The sequence below is a fragment of the Labrus mixtus genome, chromosome 10 (genome assembly GCF_963584025.1).
Source record: "Labrus mixtus chromosome 10, fLabMix1.1, whole genome shotgun sequence".
NCBI lineage: Eukaryota > Metazoa > Chordata > Actinopteri > Labriformes > Labridae > Labrus > Labrus mixtus.
In genome coordinates, this window is record NC_083621.1 from 17464872 (window position 1) to 17486019 (window position 21148).

General features: G+C 40.4%; 1 protein-coding gene across 1 annotated transcript in view; it reads right to left on the reverse strand.

Annotated features, from left to right (window-relative positions):
• The window catches only part of glra1 (glycine receptor, alpha 1), a 125640-nt gene that overhangs the window by 16810 nt on the left and 87682 nt on the right, over nt 1-21148 (reverse strand). Inside the window, exons 7-8 of the mRNA XM_061048579.1 lie at nt 13610-13824; nt 7258-7404 (exon numbers count right to left, since the gene is read on the reverse strand). Coding sequence (XP_060904562.1) covers nt 7258-7404; nt 13610-13824 — 362 coding nt within the window. The remainder of the gene's footprint in view (nt 1-7257; nt 7405-13609; nt 13825-21148) is intronic.

Genomic DNA, 21148 nt, shown 5'->3' on the forward strand with positions numbered 1-21148 from the left:
AATCCGGGGCAAATTTAAGCCAATGTATCAAATCAATCCAAACAAAATGACAATTTCCAGAAAAAAACTCAAGCAATGCTTCCAGAGCTTCCAGTTTCCTCTTGGTCTATTAAATGTGCTCTCACTACTTCAAAGAACAGTCTTAAAGCAGCGAACATTCATCGCAACAGTCGCTTAAATCTTTAAAGCCCTCTCGGACATCTTTATACAGACTTATTCTGGAGACTTCCAGCTGTGAGCCGGTGCACCTCATGGCTATTCATCACTGGTGCAGCCATAATCACAGGCAACAAATCCCTCCGGGGGAAATGTCGCTCTAATCCAATACTTCCTGCCATCCTAACACAATTACCATACAGGATTTAAAATGTGTGCTAACCATGCTGGCAAATTCCCATAACACATGGCGAGCCGCTCTGCACACCGTGTCTTTGCTAACACCAACAAAGTATGTAAGGTTCCTCACGCTTTAGTATCTTTTTCTTTACATTTTAACCTTTACTTAGACATCAACACAAAGACAACTCACAAACAGACGGGCGATATGTCAGAGGAAACGTGGAAAAAGAGAAGGGAAAAAGTGTCTTGTGGAAGTCACACCCACACAGATTCTCCCTGCAGCTTTTGCAAAAAACTCCTCGGCGGGCACCAAGAAAGTTTGTAGTGTCATTTTTTTCTAGGAAAACTTTTCAGGCAGGGTGCATCGATTAGAAATCAGTCCGTTGACATACTGTCCACACCAGTGAGAAGTGTTGCTGTTTGCATTTGTTTTGACAGCAAGAAAGCTTTCAAGAACTCCCTGATGCATTTCATCATATATTTGATTTTGCCATGTAGAAATATGATACTGGCCTAAGTACACAAGAACTTTTGTTTTGCAGGGGCATTTCGAATTGATATAAAATTGCCAACTTACGACGGCCAAAATTACACTGTGAGACTTCTAAAGTGACAGACTTGGCTATCTAATCTCAGGCTCCATCTACATTAAAATGTTTGTTGATTTACACCGCACATTTCTTCACCTCCCACCATGGCTCAGTGGATTGAGCTTTACAACCCAGCATTTTAAAGACCCTATAACTGAGAGCTTCTGAGAGGCTTCTGATCCTGTTCTTGTTTGAAAACTCGGGAGCTTGCATAGTATTGAGTACGGGTAGAAACTAATGCATTTAGAAACCTTTAGGCAGACAGAAATCATTCGCTTATTGGTTTGGACTTATTTGTTACGAGGTCTCCTTCTCTGATTCTTTGAAATGTCACACTGTGGCTGAAAAACAACAAAAATAATGTCATTCTAAACTCGCTACAGATGCCCTAAGCAGATAAACATCCACACATTTGATTTTACTCAGTTTTCCCATGATCACGAGAGTTGTTTTCTCAAGAAATTTACTCATTTATGGCGTTATCTTCAATTGTCAGCGCTGGTTTTTCCCATGAAAATGAGTTAATTCCACACAATCTCAACAAAACAGCTGAAATGAATGTATTATTTTGGGAAAACCAGCATTTTTTTATCCCAAGATTATGACATAACAAAGTTGAGATCTCCATAAAACATCTTAAATGTACTTGTTATTAGAGGAAAATGGAGTGAAATTAAATGTATCAATGCATGTCCTCTTAGGGCTTCCGTAGTCCACCGCTGTTAACTCAACATTAATTACTAACAGGTGCAGCTGACCTTATTGTCCTTGCTATCTAATAATAAGTCCTCCATTTTATAACACTCATTTTCCAACTAAAAGTCCAACTTTCATGTGAGCAATTGCCCGTTTTGTTTTGCCTGTTTCCACCAGTATGGGCATGCCCAGTGTGCGGAAATGGTCATATGTTATGGATTCTTAGCCATGTGAGTATGGCTGGTGATAAGTTCTGAAGTGTAGAAGTTCGGTCGCAGCCTGTGTTTCCTTGGGAACGTAAACTGTTTCTCTTCAGTGCAGTCTTAATTCAATTGGGATTGATTGTTTGTCTGACAGCCCAGAGTTGTGCATTCTCTGCTGCATTCTTCTCCTATCTTTTCTTTAGTTTTCACTCAAAGAAAGGAGAGCTGGCAGTGTACAGCGGCGGCCTCTGTCAGATGGTTTACAGGTGCTGCAGGCCAGCAGTGACAGTTTCCTCTGCAGCGAGGTGAAACCTGACTGATAGCCTCTCGGAGCCATAATAGAGGGCCGTGGATCACATTAGACTCACATTAGAAGGACTGGTCGGAGAGGTTAATTAAGAACGTGAGGCGCCTGAGGACTGCCTCTCTCTCTCTCTCTTTCTCAGTGTGTGTTTTCGGGGTTTCACCACACTGGATTTATTCCTCAGCAGAGCACTGGGATTAATGGTGATGATCTCATTCTGGGGGCTCATATTTTTAATAATGAATTTCATTCTTCAGTTTTTTTTTATTTCCCCGGCAATAAAGCACAAAAAAACCAGAGGAGCTGAATTTAAAACTGTTTTAACACTTTGGAAAGTTTCCTACATTCGTGCAGCGTTATGCAAACTCTCACTGCACAATCCTAGTTTTAAAGGAAAATACCTCAAAGTCCTCAAAAACGGTCCTTAGAAGTCCTTCATGTTTTCAGCTGACAAAAGAAAAGCTCCTTAATGTTTTGTAGCAGTGACAGTTCAGCATGAGTTTGAGATACTTCTTAGTTTGAATTCTTCCTTCTTATAATAATTCATACCTCTAATCCGCCACTTTACACATCAAAGGAATGATGCTTTTATATTTTAAGTCATTTATATGCCAAGTTATTTTTCTGATTTTAATCTATCATGCAGAATATGTTAGATTAAAATATATTTTCACAGAAAAAAAAACTTCCCAGTACTTGAAAAAGTAAATATGTCTTCAATAAGAATCTCCTCGAATATGAATGCATTATGATAATAATCCACTAGGGACTGATCCATCTACCTCTCTGCCAGAAACACAAAAATCATATTTCTCCAAGTGTCCATTTATTCCTTTAAAGTTGGACTCCTCAGAAATAATAAACCCATTTTTTTTGTTATGCAATAATTCAATATGGCAGCTAAAGATGACCGAGAAGAGGAAACGCATTACAGGGTTGAGTGCATCTAAGTGCATCTTAAAACCGCAAACACCGCTTGATAATATAATTTCCCTCTTTAATGAACTGCACCACAACAAAATGCCAAACACAGGGTATATTTATAAATGTGTGTCACTTAAACCAGTGGTTTTCAACTGGTATAGCCTCAGGACACACCACCACACACACCCAGCAGGAGCATTATGCTTGGGGGAATCTTTTTTTTACCAAATTGCCTGACAGTACTATGAGTACATTTCATATTTATTGTGTGTGGCTGTGGTGTGAAAAGGCAGAAGTAACCAGTTAAGTGCATTTTCACATACATTAGCCTACTGTTATGTTATGCATAGAAAACCCCTCATGAATACCCTACACTGCGTATGTTTAAAATAGAATGAATAGTTACCTAAATTCACCTCCAGACAGAAAAAAAACCTGCAAACACATGTGATGAAGGTCATTAAAATGAAAAACACAGCTCAGGTGAAGTCATAAATTCAGCTTCTACCACAGGACAGAATTTAAAAAAACCTCTCTGCCAGGAACTACTGATGTTATATAAGAAGTCAAAGACCTGAAATCCCCTTTTCTTTGATATGATATGAAGCAGAGACATAAATAAGGATTGCTTAACAACAGCAACAAAAATGCCGTCAGCTGTGAAGCGAGTAAGATGTTGACCTGGACTAAACAGTCAAACGCCTCTTTTATTAACAAAACTCAGATTATGTAACTGACCACCGGCCTACATTCACCTCCTGCTTGCATCAGATGAGCAGAAAAAAAAAAAAAAGAACTATGCAAAAGGTTTGGTGCACCAGATGTGGGTCAGTCCTGAGCCCGCGGTCCTCTCGCTCTCTCCTCCTGCTGTAGGGGGTGAGGGAGGGCCGAGAGACATAGAGAGAAGTACAAAAAAGAGCGAGCGAGGCGGTCGGAGTTAACGTCTGATTCACCTGAAATGCAGCAACAGCCGGACCGTTAATCCATCTCTTCACCTCCCACCACTGCTCAGGGGATTGAGTTTTACAACAATGGGATTTAGGATTTATACTTTTGTACTTTTATATCTTTTTTTCCACACAAACCTGCTCAACTCTACAACTCCTCGCTTTCCCTTCAATACTCTTGTTGCTACCTCATAAACAGCAGGGAGTATGGAGTTTTTGTTCACAATTTTGTTCACTTTAATCACTACAGTATATGTCCAAGTGATACCGAGACTTTTAAAAACGGAATGAAATCAATTAAAAACACATCTGAGTTGTGATTTATGGAAGGTGTTTCCCATCTTTGGCGTCAGGATCTCCTTCATGTAAGGGGTACTGAGATACATTTGGTTGATTACAAAAACAAGTATGAAAGGTTACAGTGGAAGATTAAAAAAAGATTTCACCTCTCGAGCCGTTCATCATATAACAGGATTATAATAATCAGAAAGAGTTTACCTCGTAGTTTTGAATAACAGATATTCAGATCATAGACTTTAAAATGGAGGAAGGGAATTGGAAGTGGGAGAGTTTGGACAAGTTATTTTCAGGTTTTTCTAAAGAAAGCTGATGCCCATTAGCTTTAAAAAAAAAAGCATTAAAGGTACTTTAGTTTAGTTATACATTTATTCTCCTTATAAGAAGCAAATAAACTGTTTTCAACAATAATTAATGGGGTCAGACACTGATTTCATTTGTTTCTATGTTTTTTTCTCGGTGTTGATTTTCAGGATAATGAGCCTAACCAAGATCATAGAGGTGTATGTTTAACAGGTAACTCTCTTGACTGAGCGTGTCCCAGTCTCAGCCATGAAGGCTCCATTTAATCTAACATTTGGAAATTTGAGTCAACTTTACATAATTTACTATTTTCAGCCAAATAAGAGAAATTGGTCAAGTAATGATTAAAAAGTGACACTGATTTATTTGTTTTGAAAATAATCATCCTTCTGCAGATGACTGTAAAAACTTGACATTTTGTCCAAACTCGAAGTTCATTTGATCCAGACTGCTTTTTTTTTTTTTTTTACCTTAAACTACAACAACCAGTTCCTCGACTTCCTGGCACAACATCCCAACTCAGCAGCACCTTTTGTCACCTTACCAGCCTTGAGAGGACAAGAGGTCCTTATAAGTACGCGAACACACCAACATGTCAAACTCAATCAAGCAGCTGCAGTCGTGGCAGGCACGAACACATGCCCTACAACACCAAAATGCACGGCAGCACTCGAAAAGCACTCATGCATGTTCTCCGGCTCTATAGATACCATCTCCCCCAGCCCTGTCACACACACACACACACACACACACAAATCCAGGACTGTACGGATTGTTTACTACAGGCTCAGCTTTGTATTTCTTGTGGCTGTTTGTGTGGGAGGAGGCATGGAAAAAAACAAACACACAAACCGGCAGTGTCACAATCAACCAGCACTTCAATATTCCCCACAGGCCTGACAGCTTGACTTCTTCTTCAATACAGCAGCCGGGGACTGATAACCCCAACCGGACACACAGCATTGATTGATTAAAAGCTTCAAAGAAGAAACCAACAAAAGAAAAAAGAAAGACTACAAATCTTGTGACACATCTAAACATTCCTCCCAGGACCAGACGACGACATACTTTATATTTTTTTTATAGTATACATCCAAAGCAGATTGAGGAATTAGATAGAGTGACATATTTACACATCTGCACTTTATCTTTGTCTTCTTCAGTTTGCAGACAGAAAATAAATAATGAAGTTATTTTTTTTAAGTGGATGTATCTGTTTTTGACTTCACAGCGGTAGAGAAAGATCGGATTATTCAGACTATAAAATAATTTTAATATGGAGCAAAGAAACACGTTCAAAGACAGATCTGTGCAGACATGACCCTCACACATACAAAATACTTTGTAGTGTCTGCTACATAACTTGATTCAGGTTGGATATTTTGTTTATGAGAATGTTTAAAGCAGGTGGAGTTTCCATAGATAGTGTATCAGAACTTTAATTTAATGCTTTTTATGAGCATTACATTTAACTTGAAGGGATGTTTTTTTTTTTCTTCCTGACGTGTGGTTGTAAGTGGTACTTATCAAGGGGGAAGCCCTTAACATGTAAAAAAAAAACCCACAAAACTAAAATGTGAGAATCCATATTGTTGAATATTGGCCAGGCTCCATCTACTGAAGAGTATCAGGAGGTACAGTCGACAGAACCAGAAGAAGTACTCGCAGAGCTTGTGGTGAAAGTGATCTTTAAACGGCTGTCTCCAACATCAGACAGAAATCTGAAGTCTGAGCTAGATGTAGAAGTGACTTCTAAAAATTCCCACTTTGCAAGATGCTGACTTTGAAACACTATTGTGTTAAGGATGAAATAAACAGGACAGGGATCATGTCACAGGGATCAAAAACAAAGACTCCGTCGTACATAAACACACATGTAAATGATGTACGTCCACAAACAAAAGTTCTTGTTTTTCGTCCTCTCCTAAACTGTGAATCCATGATGAGCGCCGTCTGTGTTTGCTCTGCGGCTCAGCTTTTAATCTGCTCATTGCTACTCCCATGAAACATTGATGCCCTGAGTTTCTGCCACGCGATGAGCTAATATCAAACACAGAGTGAATTTTTCAGAAAGACCTGAGGACAGAGGAGAGCAGGGATTTCTATCCAAAGCTGCAGTTTTGTTGTTTACAGTCTAAAGGACCTCCACAGCAGGCTTAAAGTTTCATACGGTTAAAAGTATCAGAATTTCCAGCGGCATCGCCTCTCTTCGCTTAAGAAAAACAAACACATTTGTGGTTTTAAACTATTTGTTTCTCTCCTGTTTTGGTGGTTGGAGACATAAACACAAGTGTGGAAGAAACTAAGGCAACAACTGTTGATCTGTTTGTGTTGGACCATTGGAAAACTGAGCTTGTCTGGATTTGCTCTGAAGAATCTTTTTTCAGGGGGGAGCTAAAGATGAGCCTCCAATTCCATTTTAACTTGTTTTTGTCACACCTCTATGGTATTTTTTTATTCCAAAAGCTTGCCTCATTATCAGATATTCAGCACTTTTCCACATCTAACTTTCATATAAAACTCTTTAATTCAGCCGATACTTCTTTCCACAAGCCAAAAAAGAAAAAAAAAAAAACTGGTGGAAAGATTGAAAGCAACAGAAAGATGAGAAGTGTGATTGTAACTGAACGTATCAGACATGGGCGAGTGTCTACCTTCATGTGTCGTCGCCTCCGTCTGAAGCGCAGAAGCTCCTTGTGTTGGCGGGCGATGAAGTTGACGGCGGCGTACTCCAGCAGAGCCGAGAACACGAAGAGCAGACACACTGCCATCCAAATATCGATGGCTTTTACGTAGGACACCTGAGGAGGAGGAGGAGGAGGAGGAGAGGGTTAGAAACATCTAGGTTTCAAAAAGGTTTCCACAACCATCGAATAACAGAGTAATGATTTGGTGCTGAATAAAACCAAGTATATGATGACTACAAAAACAGCGTATGGTTTCTCCACAGAGCATTGGATTCACCGTAGTGTCCTCCACTTTTGTCTTCAATAAGTTCTGCATAATTCATTTGCATATTTTTCTTCCGATGAAAACAGTTACTGGAATCCTTCAAATGTATATTAGAGCTCTTAATCCTGAAAAAAGTGCATAAAACACATTCAGATAAAGCAAGATTACTGATGCATCTTTGTCCTTCATTAATATGGAAATGTGTAAAATCAAAGTGGTCCAAAATGAGTTTGCCGACGGGGGAAATAATTGAGTAATTTGAAGGGATTATTTAATAATTGGGTTTGCACAAAGTGTCTATGTTTCTCTTGAAGTTGGAAGCATATATAATACGTGTGAAAACTAGTCCTTTTTTTTTGTTTTTGCAAGGCATACTGATATCCATGCTGAATAAGAATTCAAAAGAAACTTCTCTGGGGCTGCTTCGACTTCTCTGTCAGGGGCAGCAGAAGCTTTTGTTATGAGTGCGTGCCGAGGGAAACAGTGGACCTGTCAGTGGAAAATGTGCACTAGTAACCGGAGAGGCGCTATTCACCTCCGAGTCACTGTGGAGCTGCCTGTGATCAAGGCACTGAAACCCTCACTGCTCTGGGCAGCTGACTTTGTGGCAACATTCTAACCCTCACATTTGTTTTTGCAATCATTGCTGCAAGCCTATATTTCAGGCCTGTGTATATACAATGACTACAGTTAATACAAGTACTTATTGGTACTTTTCGGGTCAAACGGACCAGGCCAAGGAGGAACAAGCTTCAACAGGTGTGAAAGCTCGCTAAGTTTAAAATTCTGTAGTGGGTCCAATTAAAGAACCAGACAAGCCTGATGTAAAGAAAAAGCCACAACAAAAAGAAGCAGCAAGCCAGTTGAACATCAGTAGCTAAAGAGTGTGCTGTGATGTTAGACGGACAGGGTAAGGACTGTACGGATAATAAGGGCTAAATGAAGTCTGGTTGGATCATTGTCTGATTGCTATCTATCCGCCAAGTACCATTATTCAAGTGTATTCACCCCAGCCTGTCATTACAACTCTCCATCTCTGCACGCAATTACAGCTGGAGCCTGAGAGGGAGATCCCTGTTCGTCTGTCACAGAGAGAAAACCCACAATCAGCCGTTTCAAACCCAATTATACTTCGACTTTAGATCACTTTCACAAACACACAATGCCTATCGCAGCCGCCCGGCCTTGTCGTAATTCGTGCTCATTTTGTGCCGAGTGTGATGCTTATGAAAACATTTATCTTTTACGAATGCCCGACTGATTCAGCCCCCCAGAGCTGCTGAGAACCGCTGAGGCCTAAACGGTCAACTGGTTCACTTGGTTTGATGGTCATCCAGGCAGAGAGAGAAAGAGGGAGAGAGAGAGAGAGAGAGAGAGAGAGAGAGAGAGAGAGAGAGAGAGAGAGAGAGAGAGAGAGAGAGATGAGTGAACTTCCATTACCCCAATTTTAAATAAAATATGACTGTTCTAGAAAAAACAGATAATTTAAGGAATTTAGGAAGCCAGAGCATTATGCCTTTATGGGAATAGTTGGGAATAGCATTTTTAAATTGAGGCCCTAATTTTATATTATGAGGTTAAGGAAGTGCTCCAGTAGATTGCTTCAGTAGATTGCCCACAGTAATGGCTGCAACGTAATTATCACTGGAAAATGCACCCTAACAGAGTCAGTACATTTACATGATGTGAAAATGTGTTATTGTGCTAGTCCAACTAAAACTGGACTTTCAAAATACATGTCAACATGTTGGTCTGACTGAAATCACACTAAGTCAAATTTCTCAAATTTAGGGGCACAGATGTCCTAGGGGTAAGGTAGTACCCCACATACGGGGGCAATAGTCCTCCAAGCTGACTGCCCGGGTTCAAGTCCGGCCTGTGGCTCCTTTGCTGCATGTCATTCCCTGCTCTGTCCTGTCAAAATAAAGACCAAACAGCCCAAAAAATTGGACCAACACACCTAGATAATACAGTTGGGGGTTGATTTGATCTTGGATGTATACACCAAAATACAATTTAAGACAATAACTCCCAATGGTCTTATTAGTGAGGGAATATCGCAAAAATCTGGGAATTAATTCCTTACCAAGAAATTTCTTCACACGTGTTCATAAAGGTTTCTTATAAAAAGATTTAGATTGAACTCCAGTAGGATAATCCATGAGAGCTGATTACATTTGGTGTACTCAGAACCTTTTTGGTGAAAAATTACAAATGTTAACCTCTGTCTTAGTTAGGTGTCAAATTTATTCATAGATTAGCCCAATATTGGATATAATTCCCTGACTAAATTGGTAGAAACACAGAGTTTCTCAAAGCTGAAATCCACTAAACCAAACTGACACCCAAAACGTCACAGATGGAGAGAGGAGGACAATTAAATCTCTGGCACACAGCGAGGGGGCGAGGAGTGACATCTTGAGGTAGACCAGCGGGACAACTCTGGAGCAGGTCCGATTAATCTGATCAAATGCTTGATGCATTTATATGCACATCTTGATCGGATCACTTTGTTAAGTGTCCATCTAAGCAGTGGGCATCTCCGTTTAGAACATTTTTAGTCTTATTGCACGAGTAAACCAAGCTAATGAGAGAGCTCTGAATTGACGTCAATAAAAAGGTGAAATAATCATTTTAAATGGTCTCATCTTTGCCTGGAAACCTTTAATTTTGTACTACCGATGCAAACAACGTCCTTCTCTGAAAGGTGGGTGAAAGGCATTCTGGGAAAGTCAAGCACTAAGTGAAGTAAATGAAACAGATAGTGGGAGAGCGGCTTCACCAAATTGTTGGACATCATGTCTCCAGACTGATTATTTACCAATGTGCTTTTTGTTTTATTGTCAATTTGTAGCTTTGTGACATTGCAGAGACCACTTTAGAATCAGGAATGAGACCTTGTCCTCACTGAGTGGATTAAACACTCCTTCATCTGGCATTGGCAAGATGGTTATTATCAAAAGGAAGAAAACTTCAAACTGAAATTACTCTGTTTGGATACAGCTGTGTGTTCTTTAAATCTGCGTGAAACACACATCATAGATTATGTAAGAAAACAGTGATAATGAAAGGTACATGATTTTTCAATGATTAACATTGAGGCCAGTCACAGTTGGGTATCCACTTTCTACATTTAGAAAACTCAGCAGTTTTTAGGAGTAAATCTGGAGGGTTATGAACTCAAACAATCCGAGCCAAAGTAACCACAATGAGTCCAGTAGTTTCTGAACTCACGCTTCACAGGACAATGTTCAGAGAAGAAGAAGAGCAGCCAGCGAGCCAGAGACTCTGCTCTGACTGGACCAGCGGCCAGCTGAATGACTGGGTAACAGGCTGACTGGTTTGGTGTCTGGTCAGCTATTTGGAACGATGAATAAAAGAACGACTGGCTGAGAGAGCGGCTCCATGAAGTGAAAAAATGACTGTTGATGAAGTGCTGCATCACCGTAAAGAGAACCAAATATTAAGAGGATACTTTAATGTCAGACTGGGACACATGACCCTTATAAAGTCACACTACTTATTCTCTTCTTAGATCAAGTCCTGCGGGTTGATTCTGAACTTTGACACAAAAACTGCAACCAATACCAAACTATTTTAATAAAATGTAAGACTTCTGAAATAGAGTTTTTACAGAGTTTCATGCTGCTCTTCTTATAATGCACCCTGGACATCAATTATTCTTGAAAAGAGCTCAGATTAGACACTGATATATCTCGAATCATGATTATTTCCAGGTGGATTATTGTCTTTATCCAGTTAGAAGGGTGGATAGAGCAGGAAAATCGGGAGAGAGAGTGGTGGATGACGTGCTGGAAAGGAGCCCCAGGTTGGACTTGAACCAGGGCTCGCTTGGAGGACTTCAGCCTCTGTACATGGGTCACGACCAAGCACCCCTACTTTTCTTAACAAGTTTGAGAGTATAATAAAGGATGTGGTGACAGAGGCATGTGGTTGTTTTTTCTTGAGGTCACTGTGTAGTTGAATACCTTGAAAATAAATTGTTTCATATTGTGTTGTTGGCTCATAATGTGTTTTTGAGTTACCTTGACCAGGGCTCTCTTGTAAAAGAGATTTTCTGGTATAATAAAGGGAAAAAAAAAGTCTTGCTAGTCTTTAAGCTTTCAGTTCTAGAAGAAGAATTATATAATTTACGTTCCTTGAATCCTAATAAGTGTACTTTCTCTACATGTGAGTAATGAAATAAAATGAAACATTACTCATTAAAGGCCTTTTGTGGCGGCAGCGTTTCAAAACAAAACCAATGCAGAGCAGCGTTTGGAGCGCTCAGCGTCTTGAGGACAAAAAAGCCCTCGGTGTTGTTTGTCACAGCGCTCTTTGTTGAGAATAGTTCCAACTTCTGGAAAACCGCCATGCTCATCAATCTCACATCTCTCTCACCTACCAATCAACATCGAAAAGCGGCGGGACTTCTGCGGGATCAGCTTTCTCAACAACAATGGTGGATGAGAAACTAATTTGACTCGTCATTCCGAGGGAACAATTTCAAGTCTAGAGCTGCTGCTGATGCCAGGACAGGATTTCTTTACATTGTTTTCATCTGTTCTTGGTGATATTTGCTTGAAAAACTTGAAGAATTGAGCGCAGTGATCTATTTTAAAAAGACACAACGGTCACTATAGAGGGAAGCAAAAGTTAACTTTTGTAACCTAGCAACAGTAGGCCTAAGCACCAGTGCTCTGAAACTGAGGTCATGAGCACATCCAGTGCGAAATAAAGCCGTTAACCGACACAGACCCCAATGCTGCATTTTATGTTTTGAACACTTTCAGGGTAGACATTTTTTCACCTAACCTGGCTTCAGTCACTTTAAAAAGTTACGTAACCTTTGCAGTATTATGAATAGTAGTTTGGTGTGTCTTGACTTGTTTATACATCATGTCTACCTGGATCTTGAGGTGTTTTTCTGCTGAGTTAACCACTGTTAGCATCCTGTGCACTACCATTAACATCATCTGCTTTGTTTTATAAATCTCATCTCTTCTCCTTTTCCCTTCCTTGTCTCCTTTCCTAACCTCCACTCCTTGCTCGCCTGACATGTTACAGCCCACCTTTAAGAGCCGTGTGTTAGGCATGTGTGTCTGCTATCAATCACACACACTCAGATGATAGTGTGTGAGTGTATGTGTGTGTGTGTGTGTGTGTGTGTGTGTGTATGTGTGTGTGTGTGTAGCACAGTATGCCCACCTAAGCTCAGCTGTGCTGTGTGATCATTATTGTGACAGCTGAACTGCACAGGAATCACGGTTCACTTGTTCAATTTTTAGAGCGCATGAAGCACCTAATGTCAACAAACTGTTTGTGTGTGTGCGTGCATATGTGTGTGTGTGTGTGCGTGCATATGTGTGTGTGTGTGCGTGTGTATGTGCGTGTTTGTGGGGAGGATTACAGCTTCCCTGGACATAATTATACAATCCTACAGGCTCACGCAAAATCAGACCGTTTTTTTTCCCTTCTTTAATCTGAAAATCCCCCACAGGAAAAGATTTCCCTCATTTTTTAGAAGTTGTTTTTTTTCTCATCTTTGACCGTCCACCGCTTTTTTCCCCCTCTCCCTTTCCCTCCGTCTCTAGGCCTCTTTCCCTGAAACTGTATTTTTGTCAGTGAAAAGCAGACTCCTTGTCTTTTCCCCTATCTCTAATTGTTTTATTCCCCTCTTCCTTTGTTCCATTTTTTTTTATTTTTCTATTTATTCTATTATCTATATTTCCTGTCTTTCAATTCCCACAGCTTGTTTAGAGCTTGAAGTGTCCTGCACAAACTGTTGCTCTCTTATTCCTTCACATTTTTTTCCTTATTTTCCCATATTTTAACACTCATTGCGTTGTTTTCTTTGACCTTCTGCAGCCGTCCTCTCCCTTCATGGCAAACATATGATTTTTTTTTAATACAAATGTAAGAATGTTGTTGCTGTGTCTTCTTCAAAACTCAGTTTAGCCTCAATGAGGTAGGCCTGAGCTCTCTGGCCAGGTGTACGTGATGTCTGTTAATGACAACATCTGGTACTGAAACATGCGTTCGATTCGTCCTCACCTTGGGCAGGGAGGCTCTGGAACCGGAGCTCTGCGTGGTCATGGTCAGCACGGTGGTGATGCCCAGACCCACCCGGGCGGGCGCGGCGTCCATGTTGATCCAGAAGGAGACCCAGGACAGGATGACGATGAGCAGAGAGGGGATGTACATCTGGATCAGGTAGTAACCCATCTGACGCTCCAGGTGGAAGCGAGCCTCGATACAGGTGAATTTACCTGGAGGAGGAGGAGGAGGGAGGGGTGGTGAGGGGAGAGAGAGAGAAAAGAAGGTGGTCACCAAAGTTGTTTTGATTTATCATCCTGGAGGTAAACACTAACCTTGAGATTTTCTGCTCATATATTCAGGTAAAGGTTCTTTTGATTAAAAACATTGAGGCAGTGGTCTGAGATCTCCTTATGTTGAATTTATTTCATGTTTTTTCCCCATTTCATATATTTTTAAATTTTAGAGATTCATACAGTATCCAAACGACTGACTTAAAACATTAAGGAGTCAGTAGTCTAGTGTTTTGGGAGCAGGAGTTAGTGACTTAATTTGTACTTTTGAGCTTCTCTGGGAGGAACACACTACCTACACACCTGCATCCACCCAACCACAGTTCAGGAACCAGTAAGGGTCTCTACTGCTAACCCTAAGAAGAAGAAGAAGACTGTGATCCCAATACGGCTTTCAACCAGCATCAGGTGCCAGATGTGCTTAGTGTCATTTACAATAATTTGCACATAATGGAAGAAAGGACCTAACCAATAAAAACAATTATTTTTATGCATTCATTTTAATCACGATACATTATCCTTCATCCTAGATAAAATGATGAGCAGCTTAAACTAAACTACCCTGTAGTTATGTAACAGAGAGTCATTTATCTCAGCATGAGCAATAAGCTTATGAAAAAGATGAAAATAAATAATTCATGGAATATAATTATATTGGTGCCAGTTTAAAAGGATAATGAATACTTGAGAAACATTACCTGGAATTTCTGATTTATCTAAAATGCTGGAAGCACCTATCAGAACAAAATTCTGTCAAATGGATTAAACCACAACAAAGACAACAACTGACGGAGGAGAAGTTGTTGTTTCAACTTTAGAGCATTGGTTCTAAACCGTGGGGCGGGGACCCAAAAGTAGGTCGTGGAGCCATTTTCAATGGGTCGTGAATGTGTCAAAAATCTATGAAGCACTTTTAAAACATGCTAGTGTTGTTCCATCTGTTAGTTCTGTCATGTTGTTTTGTACCGACTGAGGTCCAAACTGCTCCTTTTTACAAATTTTACATTTACAAATCTCACTGGTTGAAAAATATCAGATATTTTGGTTGTGACTTCTCCTTGAGGAGTTGGTGGTGGGTCCTGAGGCTAGACCAGCTGCCTAAGAGACTCGTGCAAAAAAAATACAATTTATATAATAGATTTGCTTTTGCTTCCATTATATAAACTAGAATCAAATCATGGTTTGCAATGAATAAGTGTCCTATTATTCCATTTTGTTGAAATGAATTCTGTTTCAAAAGGAAAAAAAAGACACCCTCCATAGAGGTTATTATTTTGTAATGAGATGGCAGCTTCAAAGACATTTACCACTCACTTTTACATTCATGCAGCCAATCATTTTGTCTCAGTGGGTGTCCTGTTTTTCAGTGTGAATGTCTCATTTTGAAGCGAGTGAATTTGCAGAGGAAGAGTTTGATTCCAGGAAACAGAAAATGATAATGCTGCCGGATGTTTAAACTCTACTTAAAAGCAGAAATGTTCTTTTTGTCAGTTTGCCGGAGGTGATGTTCCATTAACGCTGAATTCTCTATTATCTCCCTCTGAACAGAAGCTTTATCTAAACACCGACACAGTCATGTCTCCTGGAAAAACAGGTGGAAATGATGAGACAGAGGGCTGAATTAACAGAATGATGCGCAGAGACAAGGAGCGAGGGAGGAGGAGAGTGTGAAGGGGACGAGTTGTTGGACTGGCAGTGAAAAAACGGGGATAAGCCGGAGAGGAAATGAAGACAGAGTTGACAGCTCGGAGACAAAATGTCATCTTTCCTCAGCGCTCACACTAAGCCAAAGTGTAAATCACGAGCGGAAAATCAAAAGGGACACAAATGCTCGGCTTTGCTGAATATCAAATGAAACCAAACATGTTTAATATTTGAAAACAAACGCAGGAGGTGTTCGGGGATTTACGCTGACAGTCACTTGTTGAGTAAGAGTTTGACGAGAGTCTGAAGGTGTTTCAGAGGAGCAGGAAGCTCTGCAGGAAGACACAACAGAAAATCATGAAGCTGTTGCTTATTCCTCTTTCAGAAAACAAAGAATACTTCTGTGTGCCTGCATGTGGTAAATTATTAAAGCTTTTTCAAAAAGCAGACGACCCTCGTTAAAAATACCCAAGTTGCATTGCGTTCCACAAATATGTATGATAAGACAAATAAGTAGTGCAAAGTCACAAGTTTTCCAATTACATGAAAATTGTACTGGATAGAGGCGTCACAAAAAACAGTTTTGAACTGTCTACAAAATGATTCAAAATTAGGTTAAAATAACAATACCTCAAATCTGTATGACCATTTCATCTAACAACACAGAAATGTTTCCTGAGTGGTTTATGCTACGTCTCCTTTCTAATCTACAGCAGAACAAAACTGAATTTTTCTATGATATTAGGTAACGTTTAATCAAAGAAACTTTCTGCAATATAATAAATATATTGTTGTGAGTGTTTCGGAAATGTTGCTTTGGTGTGTTGTTGCATCACTCTGAGTTTCAGGAGCAGCTTCCAAGATCAAGGACAATCTTTCCAGCTCAGGAGTTTTTCAGGCTCTGTCACTGTCAAAACACGTCTCCACTTTTTTTTGTTAGTGTTGTGTATAGACTTGTGCAGGGTTAGTGCAGAACCTGTCCTTGTACCGTACAATTACAAAAACAAACAAACATGTGGTATCAAATCAAAGTTATTCAACCTTTTCTAAGGCAAATGCATCATCTTGAATTTGATATTTTAGAGCCTGTGACGTCAAACTGCTTATTTTGCCATCTCGACTTGGATTTGTTGTTAACTTTAGCCAGTACACTGCACACACTGTTGTTGCATTTGGGTCTGTTGATCTGCAGCTGCCTGTTGTGTTCAGCCAGCAGCAGTGTTAGTCCTTGTGTGTCTGTGATGGCAAAAGAACACCGGATGTTGACGCTCGCAGCACGTTGCTGCGAAAATGCAGTGGTGAGATTAGGAGCGATGGAGTTGTGAATTTAACCTCCTTTCTACTGATCTCTTTGCCCCTGCTTTACTTGAACATACAATACTTATCTGAAGGTTAAACTCAGTTTTTGAAGTGTATTTCAGTGTCTTTTTTTATGCTTAACCCGTAATCATTTCGGTTCTATACGCAATCACCCACCATTTAAATGTTTTGGATCAAACTGTGACATAATACTCTATTTTTTCTTGTGATTCAGTGTACTTTTGGGTTAGGGTTTGCAAATCAAAGACAATAAATACTTGAGGAAAAACCTACTAACGTGCATTAAACACAGAAACAAAAGGGTTCATTTTCAGCGCAAAACCAAGGTCTGCAAAGAAAATCTTCCACAAAGATAATTAAATTAGCACCCACTGCAGTGCTTTTGTTTACACTGCAGCACAGAAGCAAGGCTAACAAATGTCCTCTCTTCTCTTTCTGTAATGTAATGAAAGCGCCGAGTCTCATAATAAACCACGAGAGAGCCAGAGAGCAAGATGGCCGACGATCCATTTAATCAAAGACGATCAATGGAGGGCAGCAATCATCAATTAGAGTTAACCCTTAATGACTGGAGAGGAGAGAGGAGGAGAGAAGAGGAGGAGAGAGGAGAGGAGAGGAGGAGAGGAGAGGAGAGGAGAGGAGAGGAGAGGGGAGGAGAGGTTCAAGCAAGAGAGAGAGAGAGAGGGATGAGGAGGGAAAGACATTTAAAGAGAGGGAGAAGGAGGAGAGGAGAAAATGACAGCAGCAAGAGAAGCAGGAGGAGAGGAAGAGAGGAAGAGGAGGAGGAGGAGAGTCGATGAAGTCGGACTTGATTTATAGCTGCGATACACTTCAGAGCTTTTAAGTGCTGTCCATATTTTCCATCTGATAAGAAGATTGAAATTATTCAGCTGGGCCGCTATCTCACTGTGGGGGCTGGATCCGTGTGTGTATGTGTGTGTGTGTGTGTGTGTGTGTGTGTATGCTGTGCTTAACACTAAAGTGTGTGTGTGTGTGTCCTGTAGTCAATACTACACACTTGTGTCTCTGTCTGGCATGCAGAATGTAGTGTGGAGTAGTGTGTGCAGAGTCCTCGGCTGTGTCCTTTAAATCAATAGTGTACTTTCATTCATAGGGCTACGTATAATAATAAAACTACAAAAGCAGTATCATTTATGAAACTACAAAAGCACTTCATTTAAAGGGATACAGACAGTCCTTCATTTGATACCTATATTATTCTCCATTCCATATCCATTATATTTCTTGAAGTCATCAGTTTAGCAAATATTTCATGTTGTGATTGGCTGCAAGGTAAACTCCATAATAGTCTTTTTTTTCCAGATCTGCATAGAAAATTTGATTTTGTGCAGGTATCATTTCACTTGGGCTCTTTCAATAATACTTGTACGGGATTATTTTGCCATTTCCGTAAAAGTGATCGAGTATGGGGCGCCGGTTGGCCTAGCGTTTATGTCATGTCACGTGCCCTATGTACACAGACTTCAGTCATGAAGTGGGCTGTACTGCAGCGCATTTACCACCTCGTCACAACAGACGGATTTTGCTTCACTCTAACTGCGCGTGGCTGTTAGTGCCAGTGTTTGGGAATTCACGCTTGTTTGAAATGATGACATTTTTCCCCCAAATCAATGTGCAATTGCTTATTTAAATACGTGCAACCTGCATCGATGCACAGAGACGCTGTGTTTTTTCTCTGCGCTACAGTTAGCGGTGCATTCAAAGTTTTGTGTGTTTTGTGAATTAGACGATGTCTTTTTTTTTTTACTCAGGTTTAGCGCGCCCAAAGCCAGACAATCCTTGTATGAATCAGGCCCTGAGTATAAGTCATTAACAAAACGTATCAGTGGATTTAAACTTTTTTTTGTCATGGGTTTATGGACTCAATTGCTACTTTCATCATTTGTTACAGCATGATGTTTATATTGGGAACAGATCTACCTATTACACACTTGAAACATATCTCCATCCAGAAAACAAAAGAGCACCCTGCAATGCAGCAAAAACTCGTAATTAGTATTTCAAACAGGCTTTTTTCCTTTGTGTGTCTGTATGTACGTGTGTGTTTTGGATGGAGGGATGGGAGGCAATAAAAAGACAACATTGAGTGGGAGACAGAGAGAGACAGGGAGCGAGCGAGCGAGAGAGAGAGAGAGAGAGAGAGAGAGAGAGAGAGAGAGAGAGAGAGAGAAATGCTCCCTCTCTCTTGCAGTCACAATAGACTGCAGCTAATAAATCTGAGCAGAAACGACACCTTAATTCCCTCTTAATGCTTGATTGGGAAGCAGCGAGGCATGCGCACGCTCAAACACACACACACACACACACACACACACGCACACAGACACACACACACACACACATACACCGCAAATGTCCCTGCACACACTCACAGAGCAGCAGGACGGCGGCAGCAGAGCTACAGGCCGGAGATGAAATGAGAAAGGGGCAAGAAGATGGGGGCTGGGAGTAAATTGTCCTGAAAGAATTCATGCTTTCTACTGAGGAAATTCATGAAAATGTGTAGAAGATCTCTGGAGGGTTTAAGACGCTCTTAGCTCGTGGTTTTGGTTTTACGGCACATTGACTGTGTGGTTCAGCATGAACACTCGGAGCCAGCAGAAATAAACCCAGTGTCTGCTTCCTACCAAACAGCAAACCGAGCCCTTCTTAACACCCCACACACACAACTGTCTGTGCAGTGTGAATGCACCCTGTCTCTGTCCAGTTTCTATTGTTCTGATGTCTGTTGACTGAAGTTACAGACAGTCAACACGTAACAATTACAAACAGGTCAACAGGTCAAAGTCATTGATAAAAGCACCTTCAACCTGATGCATCTTCATCCAATTTATTTCAGCTATTCACTTGTTTTTGTGTTTAATTAAGCATGACATGTGTTTTTAATCTATCTGAGCACTGTGTCGTCCAAGACATATTTCACTCTTGGACAATAAAGTTTATCTTCATCTTGATTTTTTATACTTCAACTCAAATCTGTTTTTCACCAACATGTCTGCATTTTGAAGTAAGTTGTAATAATAATCAGAGTTATACAGTCGCTCAATGCACAACTGTTGTAGCAGGTTGCTTGCAATAGTTGAAACAGGAAATACCATATAAGGAGTCATACGTGATGTGACAGTGACTCTGCAGGATTCAGTGATGGACAGAAAACAGACTTCCATGTATTTACAAAGCAAAGCTGTGGATTATCACTTCATTGTCTCTGCTGTGCGTGCATCTCACTGTGTATGCATGAGTATGTGCAGCAGGTTATAGATTTGTGTGTGTGTGTGTGTGTGTGTGTGTGTGTGTGTGTGTGTGTGTGTGTGTGTGTGTGTGAGTGTTGGTGCTGAGTCGTGTCAAGGCTTTTCGTCTGGAGGTGGATCGTTCATCTCCTCAGCGGCGACAGCAGACGTCAGCCTCTGTGTGAGTGATGGCTCTGGATCTGAACTAATCAGCCCTCTGCACACACACACACACACACACACACACACACACACACACACACACACACACACACACACACACACACACACACACACACACACACACACACACACACACACACACACACACACACACACACACACACACACACACACACACACACACACACACACACACACACACACAAGCTAGCTTTGACCAGTGCTTTGATGCTCTGAGGATGGATTTTATTTCTCATTTCTGTCTGTTTCTCTTTTCCTTGAAAGTTTGTTTTGCTCTTGCTGTTGAGGTTTATTGATTTACTAAAGAAAGTCAATCCAGGTCAAGAGTCCTTTTTAAATAACTGAATAATAAACGGATATTCCTGTTTTTAGTTGTACTATACATTAATCTTCCTTCTGTAACTGGAAGTGTTTCCTGTTTGGAGAAGACAATATGCAGGTCTATTCACCTGTTGCTAACAACATTGGGTCAGGGTGCTACAATCTTATGAATGCACATCGAGGGTATTGACGTCACTTTCCCACAGGGACACGCCCCCTCTTTTGGACTAGGTTGCACCTTTTAAGGGCAAAATTCATATCTCTTAGATCAAAAATGCTCATATATTTGGAGACTAAATAAGAACATTCCTGAATAAAACCAGATTACACTAACAATGTGATATGTACATTTGACATAAAAGCATGTCAGCATTTAATCCCATTATTTGAAGGCCTTAATGGCTGGAATGTTTTTTTTTTTTAAATGACAAACAAGTCCCTTCATTTTAGGTCATAAAGCTTCATAAATATTTAAATTCCTTCCCTGATGCAACTACTTAGTTGCATCAGTGACCTCAGAATGA